Source organism: Dermacentor albipictus, chromosome 1 (genome assembly GCF_038994185.2).
Source record: "Dermacentor albipictus isolate Rhodes 1998 colony chromosome 1, USDA_Dalb.pri_finalv2, whole genome shotgun sequence".
Lineage (NCBI taxonomy): Eukaryota > Metazoa > Arthropoda > Arachnida > Ixodida > Ixodidae > Dermacentor > Dermacentor albipictus.
Window position 1 is genome coordinate 424,067,898 of NC_091821.1, and position 24,950 is coordinate 424,092,847.

The following is a 24,950-nucleotide window of genomic DNA, read 5'->3' on the forward strand; positions in this document are numbered from 1 at the left end:
ACCTTATGGTGCAGCAGTGCGTCGCAGTCCAATGAACCGTTGCACTCGGAGAATGACTTGGGCATCCAGAGATAACCGTTTGTGACGTTACCGTTCACCGCGAAGCAACGACTTTCGGCCGAAAGCGACGACGACCTGGTGGGCGACTGCGGACCCACCGTGGGCAGCGAAGGCGCGGACGACGACCTCTGGTCCCAGCTGGTCACGCGCACAACGACACTCACCCCGTTGCTTTCGGAGATGGTGCTGCTAGACGACGTCGACGAGGAGGAGGAGGACTGCGACGACTGCATCAACGTACAGTCCAGGTCCTCATATTGCTCAGCGGGGACCCTGCTTGCAGCGCTAGAGGAAGAGTTCTCGTCCCGCTCTTCAATGTCCGACATCCACACCTTCGGCGATATTGCGACCGGCGGCTGACCGGTGCTCTTTTTGCGGTACGGCGACCGCGTCGGCGAGAAACCCGCGGGTTGAGGGTGATGCGGCTGCTGTTGCTGCTGGTGGCGTTGCAGAAGAGGCGAGCCTTGGTGAACGTACAACTGCGCGTGGGCCGGAGAAGAACATCCGCCGTTAATCAGCCTCGGTGACCGGTACGTCGCGGGAGAGCCATTGGGCATCGACTCCCCAGCGAGACCGGCGGCGGAGTTTGACTTTCGGACCCGCGGCGAGGCGCGAACATCGTCCGAACCGACTTCAGCCGCGTCCTCCGTGGAATGCGACCGCATGGTGACCATCACTTTGCCGTTGGAGGCCCTGCCAACCGACGGGCTGCCGGGACAGGCGGAACTCTGCGACGGCGCGGTTCTCGCGGCGACGCCACACGCTGAAGGCAGCAGGTGCGAGGTGCTGTCGCGAACCTCGCGCACCGGCGACTGGAGCGCCGCCGCCACGGGCTCCTCGCACGTGTCCTTGCGCAGGCTGTCGAACCAGGTCTCGGCCGCGCCGATCGCTAGTCCGCTCCTGGACTGCGGTTCGTTCGTCAGCCGACTGGGCAGCTTGGACTCCGCGAACATGGCGAGTTCGTTTAGAAGCCTCGCGGACTCGCGGCTAGTATTGCCAACCCACCGGGACAGCGTCGATTCCGTCAGCTGCGGCGGCGGTGGCGCTTTGAAACCAGACTGGTCGGTGATGTCGCGGTCCTTGAACATGCCGGGAGGCGAGATGCACGTGTTGGCCAACAACAAGGCGTCCACGACGGGGTCGCCGGTCGGCGGAGGAGGAGGAGGCCTCGACTGTACGCCTCGCCAAGGAGAGAGCGGGAGCACGTCCGCCGGTCTCACGTCCTTTCGAGGCACGGGCTTCGGGGAGAACGTGCATGCAGTGGAAGGCAACTTGGCAGAGGTGGAACCGTTGAGAAGCGTAGCTCGGTCCCCGTTAAGATTGGTGTTCTGGCACGGCGGAGGGGCAACCTGCCGTCGGGAGACCGCGGGCTGTCTCGGTTTTGGCACGATTTCGGGCACGGGTTCCTGAGAACTCTTGGGCGGTAGCGTCGGTGGCCTGCAGCACGGAGGCGGCGGCGCCACTGTAACGGCACTTACGGCGGAGTCCCGACCAGGTCCATTGGCTCCAGAAGTAACTCTGCCGTCACAACCCTTTGTTCCGTTGAGCAGCACGGTAGATACGCGAACGGGAGAGGAGACCGCATTGCTGCACTCCTGCAGCGGTTCCGCGAACTTGACGCCATTCTTGGCTGGCTTCGCGCGCTCTTCGGACGCCCTGGGCCGAGTCCTGGGCAGAGTCATTTGCGAAGCTTTCGGACCCGTCGACCACCGATGAATGGACGAGTTTCGAATCACGGGGATCGTGACGGGTTTGACGGGCATCTTCTCGGACACCGAGGCCGCTTTTCTGAACACCAATGACGACGACGACGACGACGGCTGGACGTGCACGTCTCGCAAATTTATCGAATGAGACCTCGGCGGCGGCTGGCGTCTGGTCGCAGGCGCAACGACGATCGGCTGCTGCTGCGGCGCTCTCCTCGCGCGGGCGTCGACGACGACGTGCGAGCGCACACCCTCCTGTTGGCCGCCGCTCCCGACTGGCATTTTGCGAGTCCTCGGCTTCGGTATCGCCGAGTGCTGCGACGCACCACTCGAACTCACCACTCTCAGTTCGCGCGCGGCAAAGTCCCCGCTCGTGGGGTGCAGCGAGTAGACGACGGGCGGCTCGCGAAGCCTGGGTCTCGACGCCGCCTGCAGGTCGACCTGGATGACCTTGGCCTCGTCCGCCTTTCCCGGCGGGTGCGACGACAGGGACGAGGACAGCGGCGGCTTCGTCTCATAGTCGTGCCTACAGTACGACGTCGCTCGTGCCTGCAGGGAGCCGGACCGGGCGACCCTCTTGGAGTTGCTTCTGCGGCCGGCGTCGGCGCATCCCGCGGCGGCAGGCTGCGGCAGCACCCGCGACATGTCGCCGTGCGTGTGAGACGCGTCGCTCACCGCCGCCGCAGCGGCTGGTGCGTCGTGTTGGGCGCCTCCGGTTGACGATCCCGGCGCGGGCCATGCATGACCGGCCACCGGTGGCCGTTCCGTGCGGCTGGCTCGGTGGTCCGCGGCGGCGGGGCAGGCGTCATCCGACGCTGCGGCTCCCTGCTGCTCGCCAAAGGGCGGAACGCGCCGCCGGGGGCTGTGGGCGCTGCACTCGCAGCGCGTGGGCGGAGGTGTGGACAGCAGCACGGACACCGGCTCCGGCGGCAAGTGCGGCGCCGCCGCCGCGGGCTGCTGCTGCTGCTGGGGCTGCGATGGTTGCGGCAACGGCGGGTCGGCGTTCCCGGCAGCCGGCATGGACGTTCGCGGTCGGTACGTGCCGAACACGAGGTGCTCGATGTTGGTGTAGCCGGGGTCCAGCCGCAGGTCGATGGCGCCCCGCTTGGAGCCGGGCTTCTTACGCACCTTGATGTTGTCGGCGAGCCGGAGAAGCCGGTTCCGGTTCCGGGCGATGCTGTCCAGCGTCGCCTGGTCCACGGCGTGCGCCGACGACGACATGGTGACGGTCAGCCCCGCCTGCGACAGTGAAAAAAAAGGAAGCGATGAAGCCGGCAGTCGGGACACGAGCGGAACTCGGAAAAAAGCGAGAAAGGAAAGAAAAGAAACGTTATTTAGAAAAGCAAGGACGAAGTATAGTGATGGATCGCAGAGAAGCTCTACACAACCGGTGGCGTTTAACGGGCCTTTGGTAATGTATTTGCTCTCGTATTTCTTTCCTAACTTCGTTGTGCTCCGAGCATATATACGCTGCGCTGCACGCCTCATTGCCCGCTTGGCTACCGAAACTCGAGGTTAGTCGTCACGAGAGAAACCATATACAGGCGACAACACTCTAGCTATGATGGATTGCCAACAAGCACACGAAATGTCGTGCGTGTGCCAATGCCTTCGTCTTCTTATTTTAGATTTAGACTTCCTCCAGTAACTTTATAGGTTCAATAGCGGCATAGGAAGGGCACTATAGAGCTTTATAGGAGTACACCACTGCTGAAACCCCGAACGAGGTGCTCGCGTGGTACTGATATATACGCGTATTCTTTATTTGCCGCCACCCGTTTCCTGCCAATGTTTGCCCCAACTCTGCGACAGGCCGACAAACTGCAGAGTGAGATCCAAGGAAAAATAAGCCGCTGAGTTAGCAATTTAACCACACTACAGGCATTCACTTCCAGAGAAGAAAAAAAAACACGCAACGAAACTGTAAATGCCAAATATAACGACTGCGACATATAAACTGTACACGAAAAATGAGAGTAAATATAACCGCTTGAAAGGATCGGAAAGGTTGGGCGAGTCGCTGGCTTCACTTAGCCTTTCGAAGCACGACAAGGAAACACGAACTATGTGTAAGCGCGCGTAGTTGTCATTCGTCACTGTGGTCCCTTCGTTCCGCGCTCGGCGCTATAGCTCAAAACAACTTTTTTTTTTTTTAAAGCCGCGAATGCTTTATAGCTTTAATAAAGGCACGGTAACAACGCACCGAATGCGCCGAATAGAGCCACAAAGTTGAGACGAAACTAGTAATGCAAACCCTGACAAAAGCAAGACGGAATAAGCAGGACAGTGCCTGTCCCTGTGCATCTGGTCTTGCCGTTGTGGAAGCCTGCAATAGCCACCGCGGCTGCTTAGTGGCTATGGTGTTTTGCTGCTAAGCACGAGGTCGCGGGATCGAATCCCAGCCGCGGCGGCCGCATTTCGGTGGGGCGCGAAAAACACGCGTGTACTTAAATTTAGTTGCACGTTAAACAACCCCAGGTAGTCCAGATTCCCGGAGTCCCCCACTACGGCGTGCCTCGTAATCAGATCGTGGGTTTGGCACGTAAAACCTCATAATATAATTTTAATTTCTTTAAACGTTTGCAATAATTTGTTCCTTGCAAACAAGAACCAACTGGACCTGCGACATCGATTAAAGCAAATGATAACAGCACACATTTTTCGCTATAACGAAGAGACAAACACAACACATGTTAGGAAAAAGAAAAATAGTTTATTGGTTGGTGTTTATAAAACGGCTTAGTGAAGTAAGCTCAGGTGTAAGAGTTTGAAAACGACTAGCAAGTCTACCAGTGGTTTCAGGAAGCTATGAGAAGCTAGAAAACTGCAAGTATAGATATAAGCCTTTTGGGCAATACTAGTGGGGGAGGTTATGCGTGCTATACGAAAGGTCGCCCAGCCACGTGAACTCAAATGAGAATTACGAACGGTGTCGTCGCTTCGGAATGCACCCGTTAAGCACGTGCTAAATGCTTTTCGCTCACAAAATATTCTTGCGGAACGCATGAATTTTCGCGCTCACCTACTCTAACGGGCCTGCTACCGTGCAAGGAAAGCAATAGAATTCAGTCTAACTTTCTCATTCTTTTCTTCATTTTTTAGGGAAAAGTAAAGAATGTGATTGCCCTACGACGTACCAGAATGATTACTGCTTTATATACATTTTCTCTTATTCACTGCTCGCGTTGAAAAGGGTGAAACAGAGCGAGTTCTGCAGGATCTGTGCACGTTTTTTTTCGAGTTCGGTGCAACGCAGCAAGGCGCTCAGCATGAGCTACAGCGCGAAATCGCACAGAAAAGCGCTCGCGCGTTGTATAGCTCATACTGAGCGCGATAGTCTATTAGTACAGAGTCACAATGACTGCGCACGTCTTGTATATCTATCACTCCACTCCCCTTTCGCGGCGTCGATGAAACGACCCCGGAATATCGATACGCTAGTGATAATGTGCTGCTTAGCATAAAGTGTCCAGACAACGGCACAGACATGGTCAACACGCGAGGCCAGCGTTGTTAACGACAGTGGGAGCTCTGCGAGACTACTTTCTAGTCAAGGACATGTATTCTAAATTGACGATGGACACGTTCCCTACGTTAGGCCAAATATATAAAAAAAGAAACAAAGATACGGAAACTAGGAATGCTAACATACACGCACGCACGCACGCACGCACGCACGGTGAAATAACGCCCCAGTTCGTTTCTACAACGGAAAATTTCCTCACAAACCAGCGAGACTAATTAGCATTGCCGTTACCAGTTAACATACATTCACATGAGTATGTTATGTGCAGCAAGGCTCTACTTCATCGCCTTCATCGCCTTCGTTGCGCAACTGTCTTGCGATAAACGTTCCATTCTCTCACGTGGAATTCCGTACGGGTGCTGATGGAACTGGCTTTTGATGTTCATCGAAACGGAATTTCATGTCACCACCTGCTGCCTGCGCTCACAAGAAAACTTTCTTCTCTTTTTTTTTTCCACTCACAAAACACTGAAATTGCGAGCTCCCGCGTTGTTTCTAGCGGTTGCAGTGCGACCGCGTGCCCCGCCACGTAATACCGCGAACACGACCCGCAGTGGCGCACAACATTATCGTTGTTCAGGCCATGGCATATCTCGCGCATTAAATTCGATAAAAGACGAGAAATTAAATGGAAGCGAAAGAAAGAAAGAAAGAAAGAAAGAAAGAAAGAAAGAAAGAAAGAAAGAAAGAAAGAAAGAAAGAAAGAAAGAAAGAAAGAAACGACGAAAAAATGGCAGGAAAAGAATTGTCGAGTAGGCACAGATAGACCAAATTCAACAACGTGAGGGCGATTCTCATACAAAATATTTGTATAAGAAAAAGGAATATCGTGCTTTCACGGCATTCCAGTGAACTCTGATTTGCTCGGCTACTGCTCCTTTCACTTCTCCTCTTCCTTTCTCGTTTTCGAGACAGCCCCCCCCCCGTTTTGGCGTCTGACGAGAAAAATGTGGGTATAACACGCGAAAACAACAAGAGCTTTCAGAAAGAACACTCCCTATAGTAGAGCAACGCAACCAAAAAAGATATATATATGAACAGTCCAGAGTGGCGTGAACCCGGCGATAACGCGTCAACAACGGGGGTCGGCGGACACATTCTTCCGTCAACCGTGAACGCAGCTAGCGCAGTGCTCCTACACACCACGGCGCGCAAAAGCTTTCGAAGGAGAGACCGGCAGTGGCACGCAGCCATCCGAAACGTCCTTTCAGTCACCTCGCGAGAGCAAGAAAGCACAGCGTGCTCCTTCGACCCTCTCTCTATCAGCGCCAACCCGCTTGCTAGCTAGCGCGCGCGCGCGCGCGCAGGCACCCCTTCAAAAGACGAAGGCGCGGAACGAGAGGCGCTTAACCTTCCCGCGTCGCGCCACGCTCTCCAATCTCCGGGGCTCGGTTGACTTTGTCCGGCGCAGACAAGCGTGGCGCTTGTCCATTGTCCCCCCTCGGTCGGTTGCGTGAGCAGAGAAAGTGCGCGAGACGCCGTATAATCACCGGGCGCGGCCGGACCGCTGCCGTACGCTGAACCTCGGCAGCGGCGAAGCAGGCCGTGCTGCACCGCCGCCAGGCGAACTCAAAACGTTTGACTCCGAACATCTCCACCTCGAAATTCCTGCCTGCACGGGTCCGTCGCAGGCAAAGCTGTCGGTCACCCTATACTGCCGACGGGGCAATCACGACACCGAATAAATGTGGTGCTGACAACTCCGGGAATGAACGAAGAACCAGAAGTAAGCGTAAAATAAAGAAGAACAGAATGAAATGCGCGTAAGCTTAGAAAACGTGAGCGGTTCTTTTGTGTCCCCACGGTGATACAGTAACCTGTGAGTTGCGGGCATTGTCTATTTGTTTAAGGAGTAAAAAAGTCGTGATACCAAAAGCGTAAAAGGCTTTGTCTAAGGATACAACATGGAACTGAGCATTTGGTGGTGGAACCAAGCTCCCCATTTCTCGAGGCTGCGCGCGGGTTAAACGATGAATGATTTCTTTTTATTATTGCTACGGCTTTTATTGTCACCTTTGCCTCTGACTGTGAGAACTGTCGGTCTCGGTCGCCCCGTGCAACGCTCGAAGAGCGCCGTTCATGCACTAAAACAAAGGTTCACCGTCTCGCCCGCCCGGAACTCGTCTTTAGGTCGCGATCAGGACTCGAGGAACGATACGCATCAGCATCATCACAAAAAACAACAACAACAACAGCAACAACAACAACAACAAAGGATTATGCAGATCGCAGCACTCACGCTGCGAATATGTGGACGCGTCGCTTCTGGACGGCTTCCATCCCGTTGAGAACACCAAGACGCTATTGGTCTCGCGGTTCAAGTCGAAGTGCAAGTAGCAGTTCGTGTACTGAGACGTGTAGAAAAAATTAACGCTCGCGACATTTAACGCGTCCACACCCCTTCGAAAAACATACCTGCCAATCGAGACTTTGGAAAATGTCCTCCAGGGTCGCACTGAACTGCAGGAACGCCATTTGTGACCGACAGTAACGTTCAATGTGAGCGGCAACAAGTTGCTCGTGGCAAAAGGGACTTCAAGACTGCACGGTGGCGCCAACATATTACAAAAAAAGTTGGTGCAGCAAATATCAGTAATTGAAACGGTGTTCTCAAATTTGTGCTATGTCCATCGGCGCCGCCACCGCGCAGATGTCTCGGGGCTCCCTTCGACTTCGGGCACCGTGTTGCAGCTCATATTAAACGCGACTGCACATGTACGAGCATGAGCCACTACGCAAGCGGTTCCTCTCCGAACTCCTCCCCGCTACACGTCACAGCTGTTCATACTTTCCCTCTTCGAGCCTCAGCTGTGTGGGAGAGACGCTCGGCTGCTGCCTAGTCGGCGAGACACCCGACTCCAAACCCGGAGATATAGGCAACGAAACCAGGCCCACGTGCTAAAACCTGAGCGACTGCAATGCAGTAGCATTGTCAGGATCGGTCCGCGTTGAAGGCCGTACATACAGACGCTCGCGTAGACGCATATCACGCACTGGTGACATGGTCCGGCCCACCAACTCACGACCGTTGATTACGAAGCATCCGGAATGAGCCCAGTTTACGCGGCAAGGCAGTTGGCACGCCTAACTCGCCCGGGGTGGCAGGGAAAAACAAAGCTTAGCTTTTAAAGCATAGGTACAGATGAGGCACAACACCACTGCCTGGCAGTAAAATACTTTTGCGTCGCATGAATATTCGCGTCCAATAATAGCAATAAATAAAGGAATGATTGGCAACGCTTGTGACCTTAATAACGCTTCACAGCAGCAGATAGGCAGAATAGGGTGTGTCGCTGCAATTGTAGTTCCCGTGTTCTAGATAGATTTAGCTATACGTGCCCAGTTGGAGAGGCAGAGAGCCCGTGCCTTCTGTTACACCATTTCCAATACACAGGCTGTTTCACTGAACTTTAACAATGGATTGAAAGAAAGTGGTTAACTGCACCTGAATGAAACCAACGGCATATGGTTTGCCGTCTCGTGGCGCGCCTTAACAGCGTTTATATCCTGCTTAATTAGTTCATTAGCTAACATCAATTAAGAACAACATGGCAGTGGCTTAGCTTGGATATATGCCAGGATATACGTAGCGAAAGCTAAGGCATAGCATGGTTAGCCTTGGTTAATCGTGATTGCAAGTCCAGGTTAGTCTGGTTGTCTAGCTCTGTTGCGGCGTTTAGCCAGTTGTTCGGCGCGCTGTTCGTCTGTTTCCTGGGCGATTCGTTTCCTCTTCAGCTAGTTCTGACGACAATTCCAGGCCTCCTCCTGCTTATCAGAATTGTCGCCGTCCATACTGCCGCCTCAACTGTGGTTGCGGCGCACGCGAACTCTCCTTTTCAATCCTCCGACATGTTATCAGACATGCAACGTACCTGGGGAAGCGAGCGGAGGCGAGCGCAACGACGAGGAACGCGGTGTGACGTCATACCAAACGGCGGCAGCAGAAAGGCGCGGCGCTGCACAGCGGCGGAACACCTGTGGCTCGGTGCTACTAGTGGCGCATGCGCAGTAGTGACTAGGGAACGAGAGAGAAATATCCGCGGCGAGGCGCGCGTTGTGACGTCATGTGCCTCCACGCAGCACCGCTGCGGCGGAATCGCAAGTTCGCGGCCAGTAAAGCTTTCGCTTCAAAAAATAACCGTCACTTTAGTGCCAAGTGTGTTCCGTTACATTGTAGAGGGGATTCAGAAGCGACCTATCAAATTTTTTTGTGGCAACTTACATGCTGCGTGGTTTTTTTCGGCGCCTAAAGAAAGCCCGGGAAATATGGGATAAAACCACGTGACTGCGCTCATGCGCTATCGTATTGAAGCGCTCTCAACCGTGCTTCGAACGAAAGAAACGAGTGCGCGGACCGTTCGCTTATCAAAGAGGGCGACCAGTATTTTCCACGAGCCGTCGTGGAAGGTGCTGACGCTCTGCGAAGCCGATTCCTACAGCCGCGGTTGCTCACTTTACCACGGTGCGCGCGCACGGTTCTTTCGCTCGAAGCACGGTTGAGAGCGCTGCAATACGATAGCGCATGAGCGCAGTCACGTGGTTTGATCTCATATTTCCCGGGCTTTCTTTAGGCACCGAAAAAAGATCCCCGCGAAGCATGCACTTTGCCACAAAAGAAAAGGATCGATCGTTTCTGAGCTCCCTCTAACAACGCAAAGAAATCGCACTTGGCACAAAAGTGAGTATTACACATTTTTAATAATTCGTCTAATTGAATTAACTAATTAGGCGGTATCAAAAAAAATATTTCGAGGAGCGCCACACCGCATATGTCGTTGTTTTCACACAGCTGCGATTAACCACGTTTTTTTTTAAATCCTTGCTTCAAGTTAAGCTAAACACACTGTATATGGGCCAAGGCGCCTATCAGTGATGAAAACTACCGAGAAATATATAGGTTATCACGGAAACAGGAAGCACCGAATGGTCGCAAAAAAAAAAAAAAAATGTTCGAATGAAATTAAAGGGATACTACAGAGAAAAAAAATTTGTTCTGTACGAGTAAATTTAAGTATTTACGCATTTACGTAGCCGCAAGATGGCGCCACCAAAGTGCCCCCTGACGTAAACGTCTGTGGTAACCCGGTATTCCGGGAAGGATGATATGTTTACGGAGATCCTAGCTTTCTATTATAGCCGCACAATCTCAACACCATGTCTGTGTATATATTTGGGCTACCTTTAGATATGAAGCGCCAGCTGTGTCAACTTGTCGAACCTTTCGCCCACCGCGGTGCAGACATCGACCTCCAACCAGAAAATGGTTAAATCAAGTCACTGCGCCGCCGGTTTTCGCGAAAATTAATAATCGTAGGCGTGAGACGTCTCTGTCGCCACAGAAAAACGCACGTGAAGTACGACGACATTTCCATTTCTTCAAGACGTCGCCATCCCGGGTACAGCACGAACGCAAACTACTAGACAACGTCGTTCGTAACCGCCAGTTTAGGTAAACAAAGGTGGTCTTTGCCAAATAAAACTGGAGGACGCGTCAGCCCCGCGTAGGGGGAGATATTGTGGTCCACTAGAATTGTATTCCATGGAGCCTAGAGATACTCCTGAGCTCGCCACGTGACGGCGGCATTCGAGCAAACAAAGAATTTTTCCCCGTTCACTACGGTTGGTCGGCAATTAGAACTGACTCGAGGAAACAATATGTCGTTGCATTTCCCTCTCTCCTTCTTTTTTTGTTTTTGCAGGTCGGCAACGAAGTCACGAATCCGTCGCAGTGAGAAACGTGCACGGGCTGAAAAAACGAGGAAGTCCACTCGCCGCCTCAAGTACGGAGCCAATCAGCGTAAAGTTATAAGCGCAGATACGCGCACGCGGGGCAAGCTCGCTGACACACAAACCCGTCCCCGGTGAGCTGCGGATTCGTTGCGACGAAAACAATGGGCTCGCGGATCCAGTGTGTGCGCAGTGAGCGGATAGCTCGCGCGCTGAAACTCGAAGCTGATGGGGTGCGACACAAAGGCGCCTCGTTAGCGCGCGGCGGGCGCCGATGACAACGAGGTGCGGCGTTTTTTCTCCGCGCACAGGAATGGCCAGCTGTTGCCCGGTGTTGTCGAAAGATAAAGATAACTGAACTCGGCAAGCCTTGAGAGCACGAAGGCGATACTTTAGAACCCGAACAAAAAAAAAAAAAGTAGGAAAGCCAGACAGATGAAAGGAAGAAACAGAGGCGTTGTCTTTCCGGCATTAAATAAGGTCAATGAAGGCATCGATGAATTCGAGCAGGCCGTCTGAACGAATGCTGCGAATCCGGAACTAAGCATTCGTTGGATGCCCTTCAGGTTCCCTATGGATACGTTTCGTTTAAATCGATACTTCAACCATTTTACTTACGTGGAATGCAAGCAGCAGAGGATGTCTTTTGGCCATCCTATTCAGAACAATACGCCGTGAGTCACACCAACACTGCTTGAGAGTTCAAACGCCTCAACCTACATATACGATGGACAATCTCCTTCTGTGGCTGCTGCTGTCAAGGGTGTCCCGCGCTGTACACATTCTCGAGTACAGAGACGTACTCGGGAATCAGCGTCCAGTACATGTGCCGCATATCAAGTGTCCGGAGCAAGCTACCGCATATCTGTTGGTTCTTTAGCGCATGGACCGAACGTATAGTCTTACGTATGCGGGTATATTCTTACGGCGGCGTTTAGACTGTTCGTATGAGAGATGGCGGCCAAATCGGCCGGTTGAACATTCCACACAAGTGTGATTCGCACTTTACGAGCCGAGCAGCGGTGTTGTGTGCGTTGCTGCAGGTTGTGTTTACGCTTATAGATGAAAGCGTCACTGTACCGCGGCAAGTTCGAAAGGCCTCGCCTCTGTTCGTGCCGTGGGACACAGCCGAACGTTAAATATTAATTTCGCAGCACGAGCTACCAGTGGAAAGCTCACTAGACGCCGAGTCAACGTGTTGCATTCCTCTCGGATTCTCAACTGGACCTCCGACAGTGATAAGTTTGGCCAGACTGAGTTTTTCGAGACACCTGGCCGGCACGCACTCTTTGGGCGGTTACGAGTGGATGCGAGGCGCGTGTGTTTTCCGGTAGAGTTTTCGAGCAGAAGGCAGCAAGGCGAAAGCAATCGTACCAGCAGGGAATTGTGCAGAAGCCGAATGAGCTCGCGCTGAAAAAAAAAAGTTAAGTAGGAATAAAAAAAAGAAGGCTATCTTACGAGGTTTGAATAAGAGCAAAGAATAAATGGCACACACCAGCCCAAGATACGACCAGATAACATGCGACAAAGGACGGCTAGATTCTCCGACAAATCCGTGCACTTCCCGAATGAAACGACTCGCGTAATACGCCGACAAAAACCACCATCACTTGCAGTAAGCCTGATTTACGCATGAGACTGAAAACTAAGCCGTGTCATTTTCCTGACCAGACAAAGAAAGAAAGAAAGAAAGAAAGAAAGAAAGAAAGAAGGAAAGAAAGAAAGAAAGAAAGAAAGAAAGAAAGAAAGAGAGAAAGAAAGAAAGAAAGAAAGAAAAAAAGAAAAGAAAACGAGACAGAAAGAAAGCTAGAATAGATTGTGCCGATTACTATCCCCATACGACGGCCACTAGCTCCTCTTATTGGACAAGTACGTACGCGCACACAAATGAACACTGCTACGCTCACAGAGGGATCAATCGACGCTCCCGAAAAACAAAAGCGCGCCGACCTCCGCAAATGCTGCCAGAACGGCGCATGCATAGATTTAACGAAAGACGTCAGGGCACAGAGAATCCATGCCCACGCACATATGCTCCGCCATACATGCCCCCGCTCACCGTCCCAAATCTCATCATTGCACTATATACTCAGACAGCCTCCTCACCACCCGGAGCACGCTTCTCTCTTTCTCTATATATACATATACATCCACTGCAAGCAAAGGCTGCAGCGCGGTCATCAAGGCCTGCCCCCCCCTCCCCCCCCCCCCCCCCCCCCCCCCGCGCAGATGACTGCGGTACGGAAGTTCGCTCCACTTACGGTGCAAGGCCGACGACAAAGCCCTCTCGCGGCATCGAACGTCTTTGGCGGCACAAAGCCCGATGGGAAAGGAGAGAGAGAGAGAATCGGGGTCTCGCGATGGGACCACACACGCTATATGTACTCTGCGGCTATAACGGATACGGCAGGGAGGCAGAGGTCAGCGGATCGCCTTCATCCACTCGAGCCTTTTCTCATAACCCCGTCGTTGTCCTGAGGTCTACGTCTTTTTTCTAAAACTGGCCTATCCTACAGAAACTCACGAAAAAAAAGGGAGAAAGAAACGAAAGAGAGAAGCACAGGCAGGAGGGGTAACGCAGGAGAGAAATCGCTGCGCACGAGGTGTCGTCCGCAGGCGCCAGAGCCGAACGCCAGGGGACGAAGAGGCGCTCGCACGCGGCGCCATAAAATGACGCCTTCCGTAATGCGAAGACGCCACTCGCGAAGAACTTCTTCGTTGTTGTTCTTTTTTTTCAATGGATTTGTTATTTTTATCTCGGTATGACGATGAACTGAGAATGTACGAAGAGGAGGAGGACGCGCGGCCAGCCCGCCAAGAACAAAGAACGTTGGGAACCTAAGCGAAGTGACTCGCTCGAGCTCGTCATCTCGCTAATAGCCGGCCTCTCAGTGGGCCGCTAAGATGAGTTCAACGAGCGTGCCAAGAGCATGCACGAAACCATTTACTTTTATGACCAGCGTAATGTACAGACAGGCTCAAAACAAGAACCTCGTTCTAGATTACACGACATGTCGCTGTCCGCCCCCCCCCCCTCCCCTGTTCCGTGGCTGCAAAATTAATGTTGCACTGGGTTGCATATTCTGAAACAAATAACGTCTGGCAAGCAAAATACCGGTTCACCTGCGCAGCAATTAGGCTTCTTAATGAAAACCAGCAAAAATGTGTTCGAAGCCTGCGCGTACCAAAGTCTAACGATGTCGGCAACTTCCTGAGAAGAGAGGACAAAATTTAGGAAGCCGTCAAATGCAGAGAGAACGAAGAGAGGTTTTGTCAAGTATTATTTTTAGTATAAATAATACTAAGGCACTAAGAACGATTCGGTTTTGGAAAAAGTTACCGCAGTGAGATTTAATAAAACGAAAAAAAAAACTAGAGTACCAAATTTTCACGCCAGTCGAAGCACGTACAAAATAAAGGCATGCGAAAAGATGCACTGTTATTGCCGTAAAAGAAGAAAGAAAGAAAGGAAATAAAGAAGGAAGGAACATTCTTTTAGGACAATCGCAGCGGCTTCTCGTACAGTCAGTCAAAAAGGTTTACGGGACACGGTTTCTACGGCGACTGCGCATTTCCGCGCTTTGAAGGCCCGGCGCTTTTACAGATTGAAGCTTTGGCTTCGAGGATATGTAACTTGTCTTCGGCGGAAATTCAGCCTTATCGCAAAGCTCGTGTCCCGCGAACTTTTGTGCCAGATTGTACGGAGGCAATAACATCCTCTCCCACAAATGTTTCGGTAAACAGGGTATTTTGTTTGTGGAGAGGGCGAGGTCTGAGATGACTGTCTCTGCGGTTTATTGAAGGCTTCCGAGGCAGGGCATGGTGTCCGAGGAGGAATGGGGAGGTCGGTGCTTGTGTTGTTGTAGTAGTAGTAGTTGTTGCCGCCTTCAACACATGGCACGTTGTGGCCGCAGCACACCGGAGCTTGTTTCCTTCTCTTCTCGTGTCTCTAGTTCGGCCTCGAGCTGGTGGCAGTGGGGCGGCCACCTGTTCATGAGTGCGCGTTTCTTTTTATGCGAAGCATATTACGAGGGCTCAACCCAGCTCCTCAGGCGCGGCGGTGACCATGAAATCACGTGACACCGTGACGTCACGACAGAGGAGAAGTGGCTTTGGCTCAACTCTTGCAAGACGGGCTGGGTGGGAATCGAACCAGGGTCTCCGGAGTGTGGGACGGAGACGCTACCACTGAGCCACGATTACGATGCTTCAACGCCGTACAAAAGCGCCTCTAGTGAATGCGGTGTTGCCTTAGAAACGAGCTGTTTCTAAGGCGTGCGTCTCTTGCTCAGGCGCACATTTCGTTGCCGCGCCGAACGCTGCTTTGCTCGACGCTCACCGCGTCCAATGCGGGGCGCGTAGTCGCTGCCCTGTAGCCCATTGTCTTACACCCCTTGGCGGGTCGACGGGAACGCTGTCGCGTTCCACTCTTGAAGGCGAAGAAGTAATGCATGAGTTGTTTCTTCGTCTAGCCGAACCAAATATAGCCAAGCAACAGCAGTTCACCAGGCTAAACAGTGGTTCAACAACTAAAATAAAGGCTAGTATGCTTCGCATCCTGGGCTTAACCTTACCTAAGCCACAGCCATTTTTATGCGAAGCATATTACGAGAGCTCAACCCAGCTCCTCAGGCGCGGCGGTGTCGCCTTCAATACCACGTGACACCGTGACGTCACGACAGAGGAGAAGTGGCTTTGGCTCAACTCTTGCACGATGGGCTGGGTGGGAATCGAACCAGGGTCTCCGGAGTGTGAGACGGAGACGCTACCACTGAGCCACGAGTACGATGCTTCAAAGCGGTACAAAAGCGCCTCTAGTGAACGCGGTGTTGCCTTAGAAACGAGCGTGCGTCGCTTGCTCAGGCGCACATTTCGTTGCCGCGCCGAACGCTGCGTTGCTCGACGCTCACCGCGTCCAATGCGGGGCGCGTAGTCGCTGCGCCGTAGCCCATTGTAATGGCGGGTCGACGGGAACGCTGTCGCGTTCCACTCTTGAAGGCGAAGCAGAGTAACGCATAAGTTGTTTCTTCGTCTAGCCGAACCAAATATAGCCAAGCAACAGCAGTTCACCAGGCTAAACAGTGGTTCAACAACTAAAATAAAGGCTAGTATGCTTCGCATCCTGGGCTTAACCTTACCTAAGCCACAGCCATTTTTTTACTATATTTTCCTACATTAAGTGGTTGTGCGGTGTTTGTATGCACTGTACGTTTCGGAGCAAGAGTAAAAGAAAGCTTCGGTTTAGAAAATAAAATTTAGCGGTTTACGATTCATAATGACACTCAGAACCGAAAAATTCGGAAGGAAGAAAAAAACGATAAGGAGCGACGTAACCACCGGACACCGCAACCACTGCACCGGAATCGACGCATTTACTTCTTGGCCGGGCAGGTTATCGTACGGCGTTAGGAGCTCAAGCTGGCGCGCAAATGACTGCCTCTCGCGTTAACCAAACCAAATCAGCGACGGAACGTCTGCCGAAAGCAGCGCGTGCTACATTAACGAAAAAAAAAAAGTATGTCGTCGGCATTGCGCTCGGCCGAGAGTACGCGAACACGCAGGGGGGCTTTGAGCCAGCAGACCGATCAATGACCGCCCCTATGCTGGTAGCTTTCCCGCAGACACGGCAAAAACCGCAGAGAAGCTTCCGCACGCGCGACGACTCAGCGGCCGTTTCACGCCAGCGGCCCAAATGTCTCCCCGGCACCTCTCCAGCGATGGCGGGCGAACTGATTACTTTTTTACGATTTAACTGTTCAGACAGTAGCACACGTTAACAGCACAACATTCGATTAATCAAGAGCCGTATTCTGAACGCCATACAAATCAAATAGTAGCAATGGACCCTCTTCATAAAGCTAGCTTTTCTGCGAGGCGGTTTACCAAGCTAATGGCGGCTTAGCCATTCTTCCAATCAGCGGGTGCGAGAAGCGCACTTGCTACATGGGACTTTATTTGAACTTACTGTACCCTGTGCCTTTGGAAATAAACAATTCAATCAATGAAGTTTATTTAATATATCTTTTTTTCAATGCGGTGTTTTATTTGTCCCAAAACGCGTTTTGGTTGAGGACACGTAAAAGTAAAAAAAATAAAAATAAAACTAAGACTAAGCAGAGAGAAGTGGGAGAAGTGGGGGGGGGGGGGGGGCGCCCCTTGTGATGGTATCACTTAAGGATGCGTTTTCGCTATTGCAAGCCTGATTTAAAAGGAAGATCTAGCAAATCTGAAGGTATGCTTGCGGCCTATTAAACCCATTGTTTCTTTTCTTTTTTCCATACTTATGTTTATTTTAAATATAACATTTGAAGGGCAAGAATTGTTATCGGTGGTTATCACACTACAACTTTTTATATCTATTTTTGTAACCTCCCAAAATATCGTTCAAGCGGGTTCAGTAACTGCCTGGGGAAATTATTCTCTCATTTCGGATGTAATCTGAGCAGGAACGGCCCAGTCAAGGCAGCTTTTAGTCTTCCCTAAACCAATTATTTTCAAATAGCTGCCTTCTAGCTTGTAGCGAGCGAACTTAAAGTCGATATATATAAAAAAGAAAGAACAAGAAACAAAGACAACAATACCTCACATGTTCAATATTCTACACCTTTAATCTCATATCGCGAAGACGGATTCCAGATGCGTCACGACAGCTCCGAACGTATATCGCATGAATAGCACATACCCTCAAACCTCGTTATAGCGAAAGGGGATGCAACGACGTAATCAACATAACGAAGTAATTTCAGCTCCCGTTTTGAACTTCGTTGCCACGAGGTTTTACTATAGTAAATCGGCAAGCTACGCTGGCAGTGAAAGGACCTTCCTTTGTATCACGATAACTGCCCCGATGCATTATTTTCACGGGACTAAGTAGCAAACAAGTTTGTAATATCTATTCTTGCGCTTCAAAATCCTGCAACCTCAGCTGGAGAAATACGCGAGATTCAACATTTATCCCTTCAAATTTTGCTTATGTGAAACTAGACAGTTTCCAAGCTAATCAGTAAATTTGCAGTTATGTTTAGCTATCATTTTACGTTCTTCCAACGCCAACTGCCTGACCACCAAGAGGGGATGAAGACCGGGCGCGGTCAGTGGGGCTAGGCTTGGCTTTAGCTGGTTAGCTAACGCACCGAGATCACTGTAGCTGGATCGAGAAAACGGTGTGAGCCGTCGTGCGCGCTATAGGAAGGGTGCGATCCCGTAACGGTTCGGAAGGCGAACCACTCGCTTGCTCTCGCGCGACTGACCAGGCTCCCGCTTTCGTCACCAAAAGCGCCATTCTGACCAATCACGCGAGGACAAGCGAACTGGGCGCTTTCCGAACTTCTATAACGTCGCGGGTGCTGCTGTCTCATTTCGCTTTGCCCTCTGACTCTCGAGTCCCATTGAAGGCGTCCGCCGCCACACCCGAGAAAGTGAACAGCCGATTCGGCACCGCGGGGAGGGCATTTTCGGGACGATTCGCGGTCCGGAGCGGGACAAGACACCATCTCACACGTAATCCGCGGGGAACAGCGGGACCGCTGCGGTTAAAACGGGACGTGTCTCGCCCAAATCGGTACGTCTAGACACCTTTGTAATAACGTGATGTGCAGTTCCCGAGCACGAAACCCCATATTTTTTAATCCTGAAACGTCCGAGCCCATTTCCGGATGACGATGGTGATCACGACGATGATACAGATTGTTGAATTACAGTTCTTTTTTCAGTCTTTCTTTTCCCACTAAGAGAAGTATGTATCTGATTCAGGAGCGAACGGGGTTACAGACGCCGAATGCGTTGCGATACGGTCCAGTCTGTGCCCGGCGAAGTTTCGTGCTCCGAATCACGACGGCGGTGGAAGGAGGGTAAGGTGGGAGTCACGCAGCTGGGACGCTACTGCGCACCTACTAATGACTCCAAGGCGAAACGAGATACGCGTACGCCGGTGGCGCCGCCTTCGCAGTTTCGAAACAAACGACTTGACAAAAAAAAAAGAAAGAAAGAAAGAAAAAAACTAAAAGGGAGCGTTGCGCCACCGTGTGATGAAAAACAATACGGCAACTGCGCAACACCCCCCCCCCCCCCCTCTACTGCGCGTTGTTGACGACGCACGGTCTGCTACAACACGACGCAGCGCGTTTCGTACATTAACGAGTCCGCAGATACCAACCACTGTTGTCACCTTTTCTTTCTACCAACCAGATGGACTACGAATGGATATTACGATTGAAACGCGGTGGTGCATCATGCCACAGAGCTCTTTCTTTTTCTTTAACCTTTAAACTATCTTCATTGTCGGCGCTTAAAGTCGCCCTAACGAGCCATAAAATGTCAAAGATAATTACTGCCCTATAAAAGCAATACATTTGCTCCGTGTTACCTGCATATGCGCCTCCAACACTCCGTGGGCTAACTAACCACGCTGCCCCCCTTCAAGCGACCGAATCAGAAGCTCACCACTCAATGTAATTTTGCTGTAGGTTCACAACCCGAACGCTGCCGTCTCCTGCACGCCGAGCTCCAGCTACAGCAGCACGTCAAGCTATGGCCGCCGGGTTCGTGATAGGAGGTGTTCATCTGGTTTTCTTTTTCTTTTTCTTTTCTTTTCTTTTTTTTTGCGACGTCATGTACCCGTGCACGCGGAAACAGCGCCATTATCGGATAGAAATTTCAGTCTTCAGTAAATAATGGCACCACATAAAGCAAGCGATACAAATTAGGTACGCGATACAAATCAGGTACAAGACAGAAGTAATTTCGCAAATGAAGTGGTTATAGAAAAAAAAAAGAAAGAGAGAGAGGGCGAGAGAAAGTGTCGGCAAAAATTCGGTGACGGCGCGTCTGTCTCCTTCCATAGAAGCGCACGAAGTCATTACGGGCTGTGTCGTAGTGTGTGTTTGTATTTGAAGGAAACCTCGTTCTCATCACGGAACATTTATTTCCGGCTAAAAGAGAAACACTAAGGGAAGAAAAGAACGCGACCACACACGGCTGGTCTCGTGCGGGCCACTATTAAAAGCTGGAAGGCAAAGTGAATGGCGCTAGGGAATAATGGGAAATAGTTTTGTTAACGGTGCGGCAAGTTTTGCGCGGAGCCAAAGCGGTGACCAGACCTGCGCGTATACCATGTCGACCCCTGCATACACCGACTGGCTCTGCCGAACGTTCTCGGCGTGCTTTGAGTTCACGTTTCAATGCAAAAACGCCGAATCCGTACTGCTGCTGTGCATGGAAATGAACAACCTGCGAACATTAGCAGCATTCTTTTTCACGCATAGTAGTATTTACTTTTTTGCCTCACGGTGGAGCAATCATCAGGGGTCAAATTTTCAGCTCTATTTGTTTCTTTCAAGATGCAGAGAGAGGAAGAGAGAGAGAGAGAGAGTAGATTGAATTGCAGGAAGTGTTAATTTGCAGTGGCAGCCGTACAGTCCGCTCTCCTTTGCCTGAAAGAAGCTAACAGAAGCAAATAAGCAGAAGTAGCGGCAGACCATAGTTAGATGCAAATCAATGTTTTCACCAACAGGAGGAGACGCGGCGTTCAGGAAAACGCCATAAAGATAAGTCACCTGAGATAAACAAGGAGGAAGACGGATGCATCGCGAAATGAAAAAAAAAGAAGAAGAAAAAGATATAACGAAAAATTACACAGTAAGAACACGGTGGAAAGAAAAAAAATAAAGAGAAACAGGCAAGGAAAAGTTACCGCGCAAACGAGACAAGCGGCGCGAGACAAACGTTGGCGGACGTGTCCTTGCCGAACGTCAGGGCGAGAACGACACAGCGGCCGGTCTCTCTTTTTATAGTCCATTAGAGAGCAGTTTATGGAAAGGACAGGCCGCGTGCGAGCCATAATCCTCGACCAGTTTATGGGAGGAAGCGTCGGCTACACCCGCCGCCGCACGTATATATATACGGAGACCACCTCCCCTCGTTCGCGTCGCGGAGAAACAAACAAACAAAACCGGGACGGACCGACCCTCGATCCCGTCGCTTTCCCTGGCGCGCGAACAGTCAATCTCGGCAGCCACTGCGATCGGCGGCGGGTTTTGATAGCCGCCGGCTGATCGAATCAGACTGCAGACTTTCGCCGTCCACTTGTGATGGCCGGCCGTACGAGTCCACACAACGCTACAAAAGCAGCACCCACAGTGCATGGTCAACAGCTTCTTGCAGTGCTGACCAGTATTAACTATATACTGTGTACAGCTGCCACATAAGCCGCGCTTCAAGATAACGAGCGTCGTCGTGACGCTTTAGGCGAGTCCTCTTGTCGCTCGGAGTGCATCGTGAAATACCACAGCGAATATTGTTACTGGTACGAAAAACGCGAAATAACCAAAGGTAACAGGGAACCGCTGTTTGAGACGTGACGGGGTCGTATGCATCTCAAATGATCCTCGAACCGAAGCTCTTTTCTCCATTACACCGAGTCGAACACAGCTCGACTAAAGAGGACACTACGATTCTCAAGAATTGCCGTGGAGTGGCGGCAACGTAGAGCAGGGACCACCTTTAGCGAGGGGTGGCGCTCCCATAAGCTTTCTTTTTTTTATTATTGCTATTTTGAACTGCGCTGAGTGGCACTGATCGCGGTAAAGGACACAAACGGACACACTGCACAGGACATCTCTCGTCACGTGTGGTGTGTCTGTGTCACCTACCGTCATCAGAACGAGAAGAGAGGGGGCTAATCGAGGGGCCCGATTTTTATTAATCATAGCATGAGAAGCCAGCAAACAAATACATCAAGGGAAACATAGGGGGACTTACTTGTAATTACCAATTGAAGTAAAGAAACGATAAATTAATGGCACTGAAAGTGATGAAGAAACAACTAGCCGCAGGTGGGGTACGATCCCACGTCTTCGCATGGCACGCGTAAAGCGAAGACGTGGGATTCTTCTCCACCTGCGGCAAGTTGTTTTTTCATCCACTTTAATACCATTAATATAAGTACCATTAATTTGGTACCTTTAGTACCGTTAATTTATAATTTCTTTAATTCAATTGGTAAGTACAAGTAAGTCCCCCTATATGTTTACCTCGATGTATTTGTTTGTTGACCGTGATCAATGTCACTCAGCTAAGTTTAAGAATGAGTCAACACCCACTAGCACAGATCATCGCCTTACTCAACGGTGAGCCCAGGTGGAGCGTTGAGTGAAGGAACGTGCTAGAATGCGCGTTCAGAAGGACACAATGCCTGCCTGGTATGAAAAGAGAGAAGTAACGAGCAGAGAGAGAGAGATGAGAGAGGAAGAAATGTATTTAGATACTGTACGCACTATCGCACTGCTCCCAACAACAGCACGCACGCGAGCGCGCTTTCAAGAAAACTACAGTGGAAGCGCGGCAGACGCCCTTAGGCAGGCGGGCGATAAACGAGCACTCAAGATACCTATGGACACACGATGCATGACCAACACGTTACAAAATTCTAGATATTTTCGTCTGCATTGTGTGCGCCTGTGTCGCACGCTGCACTTCTTTTTTTTTCTTTTTTCGTGCCAGGCGTAAGTCACAATGCGCGACACGCATAAATAATCAGCCAAGCTCTCTCGTTCTGGGCAGCCAAGTCATAGTGGTCCGTGGCATACTGCTACTAGCGCAACGGTTGCAAGCGTTTTTCAACATGCGAGGGAAACTTTTTCGCAGGTCACGGTAAGCCGCAAACTTCAAGGTGCGATGCGATATGATCGCTTCACGCACACCCACCGATCCAAACTAGAATGAATGAATGAATTAATTAATTAATTAATTAACGAACGAACGAACGTGCGGAGGGTGTGAATGTATTTCTCCGTATTTTGAGCGGTCACACCTCCGAACTTCTCATGCAATGGGTTTCGGTATTCAAATTCATGCCGCATAAGAACACTCTAGAATGGTTTCATTCGAGCATAGCAGTTCTCGAAGGCTTGCCACCGTGCGCTATAACTGAGAAAATCGAGGGACTGCTGTCACGAACTTGCTTGAATTCTGCCTTACAAAACTGTTCGCACGCATACAGACGCGACATCAGAACCAACCTTTTTTGTAATTGACACGCGTACTTTTTTTATCTTTCTCCGGTGACCACCTTTCGCCAGCTAACAAAGGTTAAACGTTATCGCTGTAGCGCAGGACGCGCCTGCATGTATTGGAAGTTTCCAGAATGTTATCGATGGTTGTTTCCGTTGTCTGTTGTCAGCGAACCTTGTGTAATCTGGTTGCATACGCTACGCGGATTGCGTAGTACTTTCTGGAAGGCACGCGGGCACCAGCGATAATGATAGAACCCCCCCTCCCCCTCCCCTACGAGTCAGGCATAAAAGCTGATGCGCTTGATCCGCTAATCAGGTTCCGACGATCGCCGACTGTGTTCGCCGCTATCGTTGTGCTTTAAGTGTAGCCTGTTCTTGTGGGCAGAGGTTCGCCCTATAAGGAGTTTCATAATGCACAGTTACTTTTTTTTTGCTACAGTGTTCTTAAGAGTCACTGAAACGTGACAATGCAAATGGTGCGGTAAAACCAAAAAGAACAACTCCAAACGCTGGCCAAAGTTTTAAACATGCCCTACGGGCAGCACAACGAAGTATAAAAACCTACAATGCAATCAGCAGTGATTGACCAATACATGACACTATAACCAACGTTTTGTCAGGCATACAGTCAGACTGCAGAGAAGCAATTTGAATAACAATGATAAAGCTTTCGAATTTCAAGTATAAAAGAACACATCGCCTATTCCCCATAAGTTCAGTTTTTCTCCCCTTAACATATCCTCGTGTAGCTAAGTATATGAACGCAATGGCGGTCTGGCTGTTCAGGTAGTTTACAAACAAACAAACAAACAAACAAACAAACAAACAAACAAACAAACAAACAAACAAACAAACACAAATTTTCTCTACCTAGCCAAAGAGCGGGTTTTAGCACAACGAGAGACGCACCCGTGTTCAGCCATACAATTTCGGTGCCCAAAAACACTAGAGCTTCAGATCGCACTTACGGGGAATAATATGCCCGCCATCGTTGGCTCAGCGGCTACGGCATTCTGCATGCTGAGGACGAGGTCGAGGGTTTAGCGAGAGCGAAGCGCAAAAATGTGAAGTTAGCCTACGAGTAATAAACCGAAGCATACAATAGCCAAAGTGTAGAAGGGTCATAAGTAATAACCTATAAGTAACCTATAAGGACCTATAGCTTTGAAAACAAAGACAGTGCAGCGAGACGTCCATCACAAAAAAAAAGTTACGTTAAAAAAAAAAGAAATCGGAAGAAAACGGGTCACCGATATTTGAGTGCTGTATACATAGAAGCGCCTGCCAAGTCACCCCTGAAGTCTCGCTCCGGCTGGTATTCAATTTTGCTTCTCCGAATGTCACAATGAAAAAAAAAAAAAGAGCTGCCCGCGACTCCCTATATACGACGCCAACGGTTCCATCTTACATTACGCTTCGCCATCTGTAATCGTATTAACGTTCATCCGAAGCGACCGGCACACGAAGAACAAAACGCTACTGCGAAAACGAGAGAACTCAGACACACGGACGTCTCTATTCGTTCAGGGTTGACCGAGCATCGGTATGTGTGTATCTGCTGAGCGCAACACGCCCCAGCTCCCGCGATTCTAAACTGTAGCGTGGAACGGGCAAAGTTCGGCGCTCACGTGCTCATTTTGATCGTTCGAATACGAGGGTAAAAGAAAGTAACGAAAATCCCCAGACGAGCACGACGAAGGAAATTAGAAACGACACCGGACGAAAAAAAAAAAAGCGTACGTGCGAGATAGGCCAATTCATGACCCGCCATTTGCATGCCGGAGTAACGAGAAAATACCTCTAGCCACATAGTATATACGTCCTGGTCGACGCTGACGTTTACAATCTCGCTGCCTAAACTACGGGCTTGAAGAGAGAGAGAGAGAGGATGAATCAGACGCTCGAAAGGCAGCCAGGGCG

The 24,950-nt window shown here is 50.8% G+C and overlaps 1 protein-coding gene across 4 annotated transcripts in view; it reads right to left on the minus strand.

Annotated features, from left to right (window-relative positions):
* RhoGEF3 (Rho guanine nucleotide exchange factor 3) overlaps nt 1-24,950 on the minus strand; it is a 424,581-nt gene that overhangs the window by 186,963 nt on the left and 212,668 nt on the right. For all 4 annotated transcript variants that reach the window (XM_065425752.1, XM_065425737.1, XM_065425728.1 and 1 more), the window contains one exon: nt 3-3,005. In XM_065425752.1, the coding sequence (XP_065281824.1) occupies nt 3-2,987 (2,985 nt within the window). In that variant the 5' untranslated portion in view covers nt 2,988-3,005. The remainder of the gene's footprint in view (nt 1-2; nt 3,006-24,950) is intronic.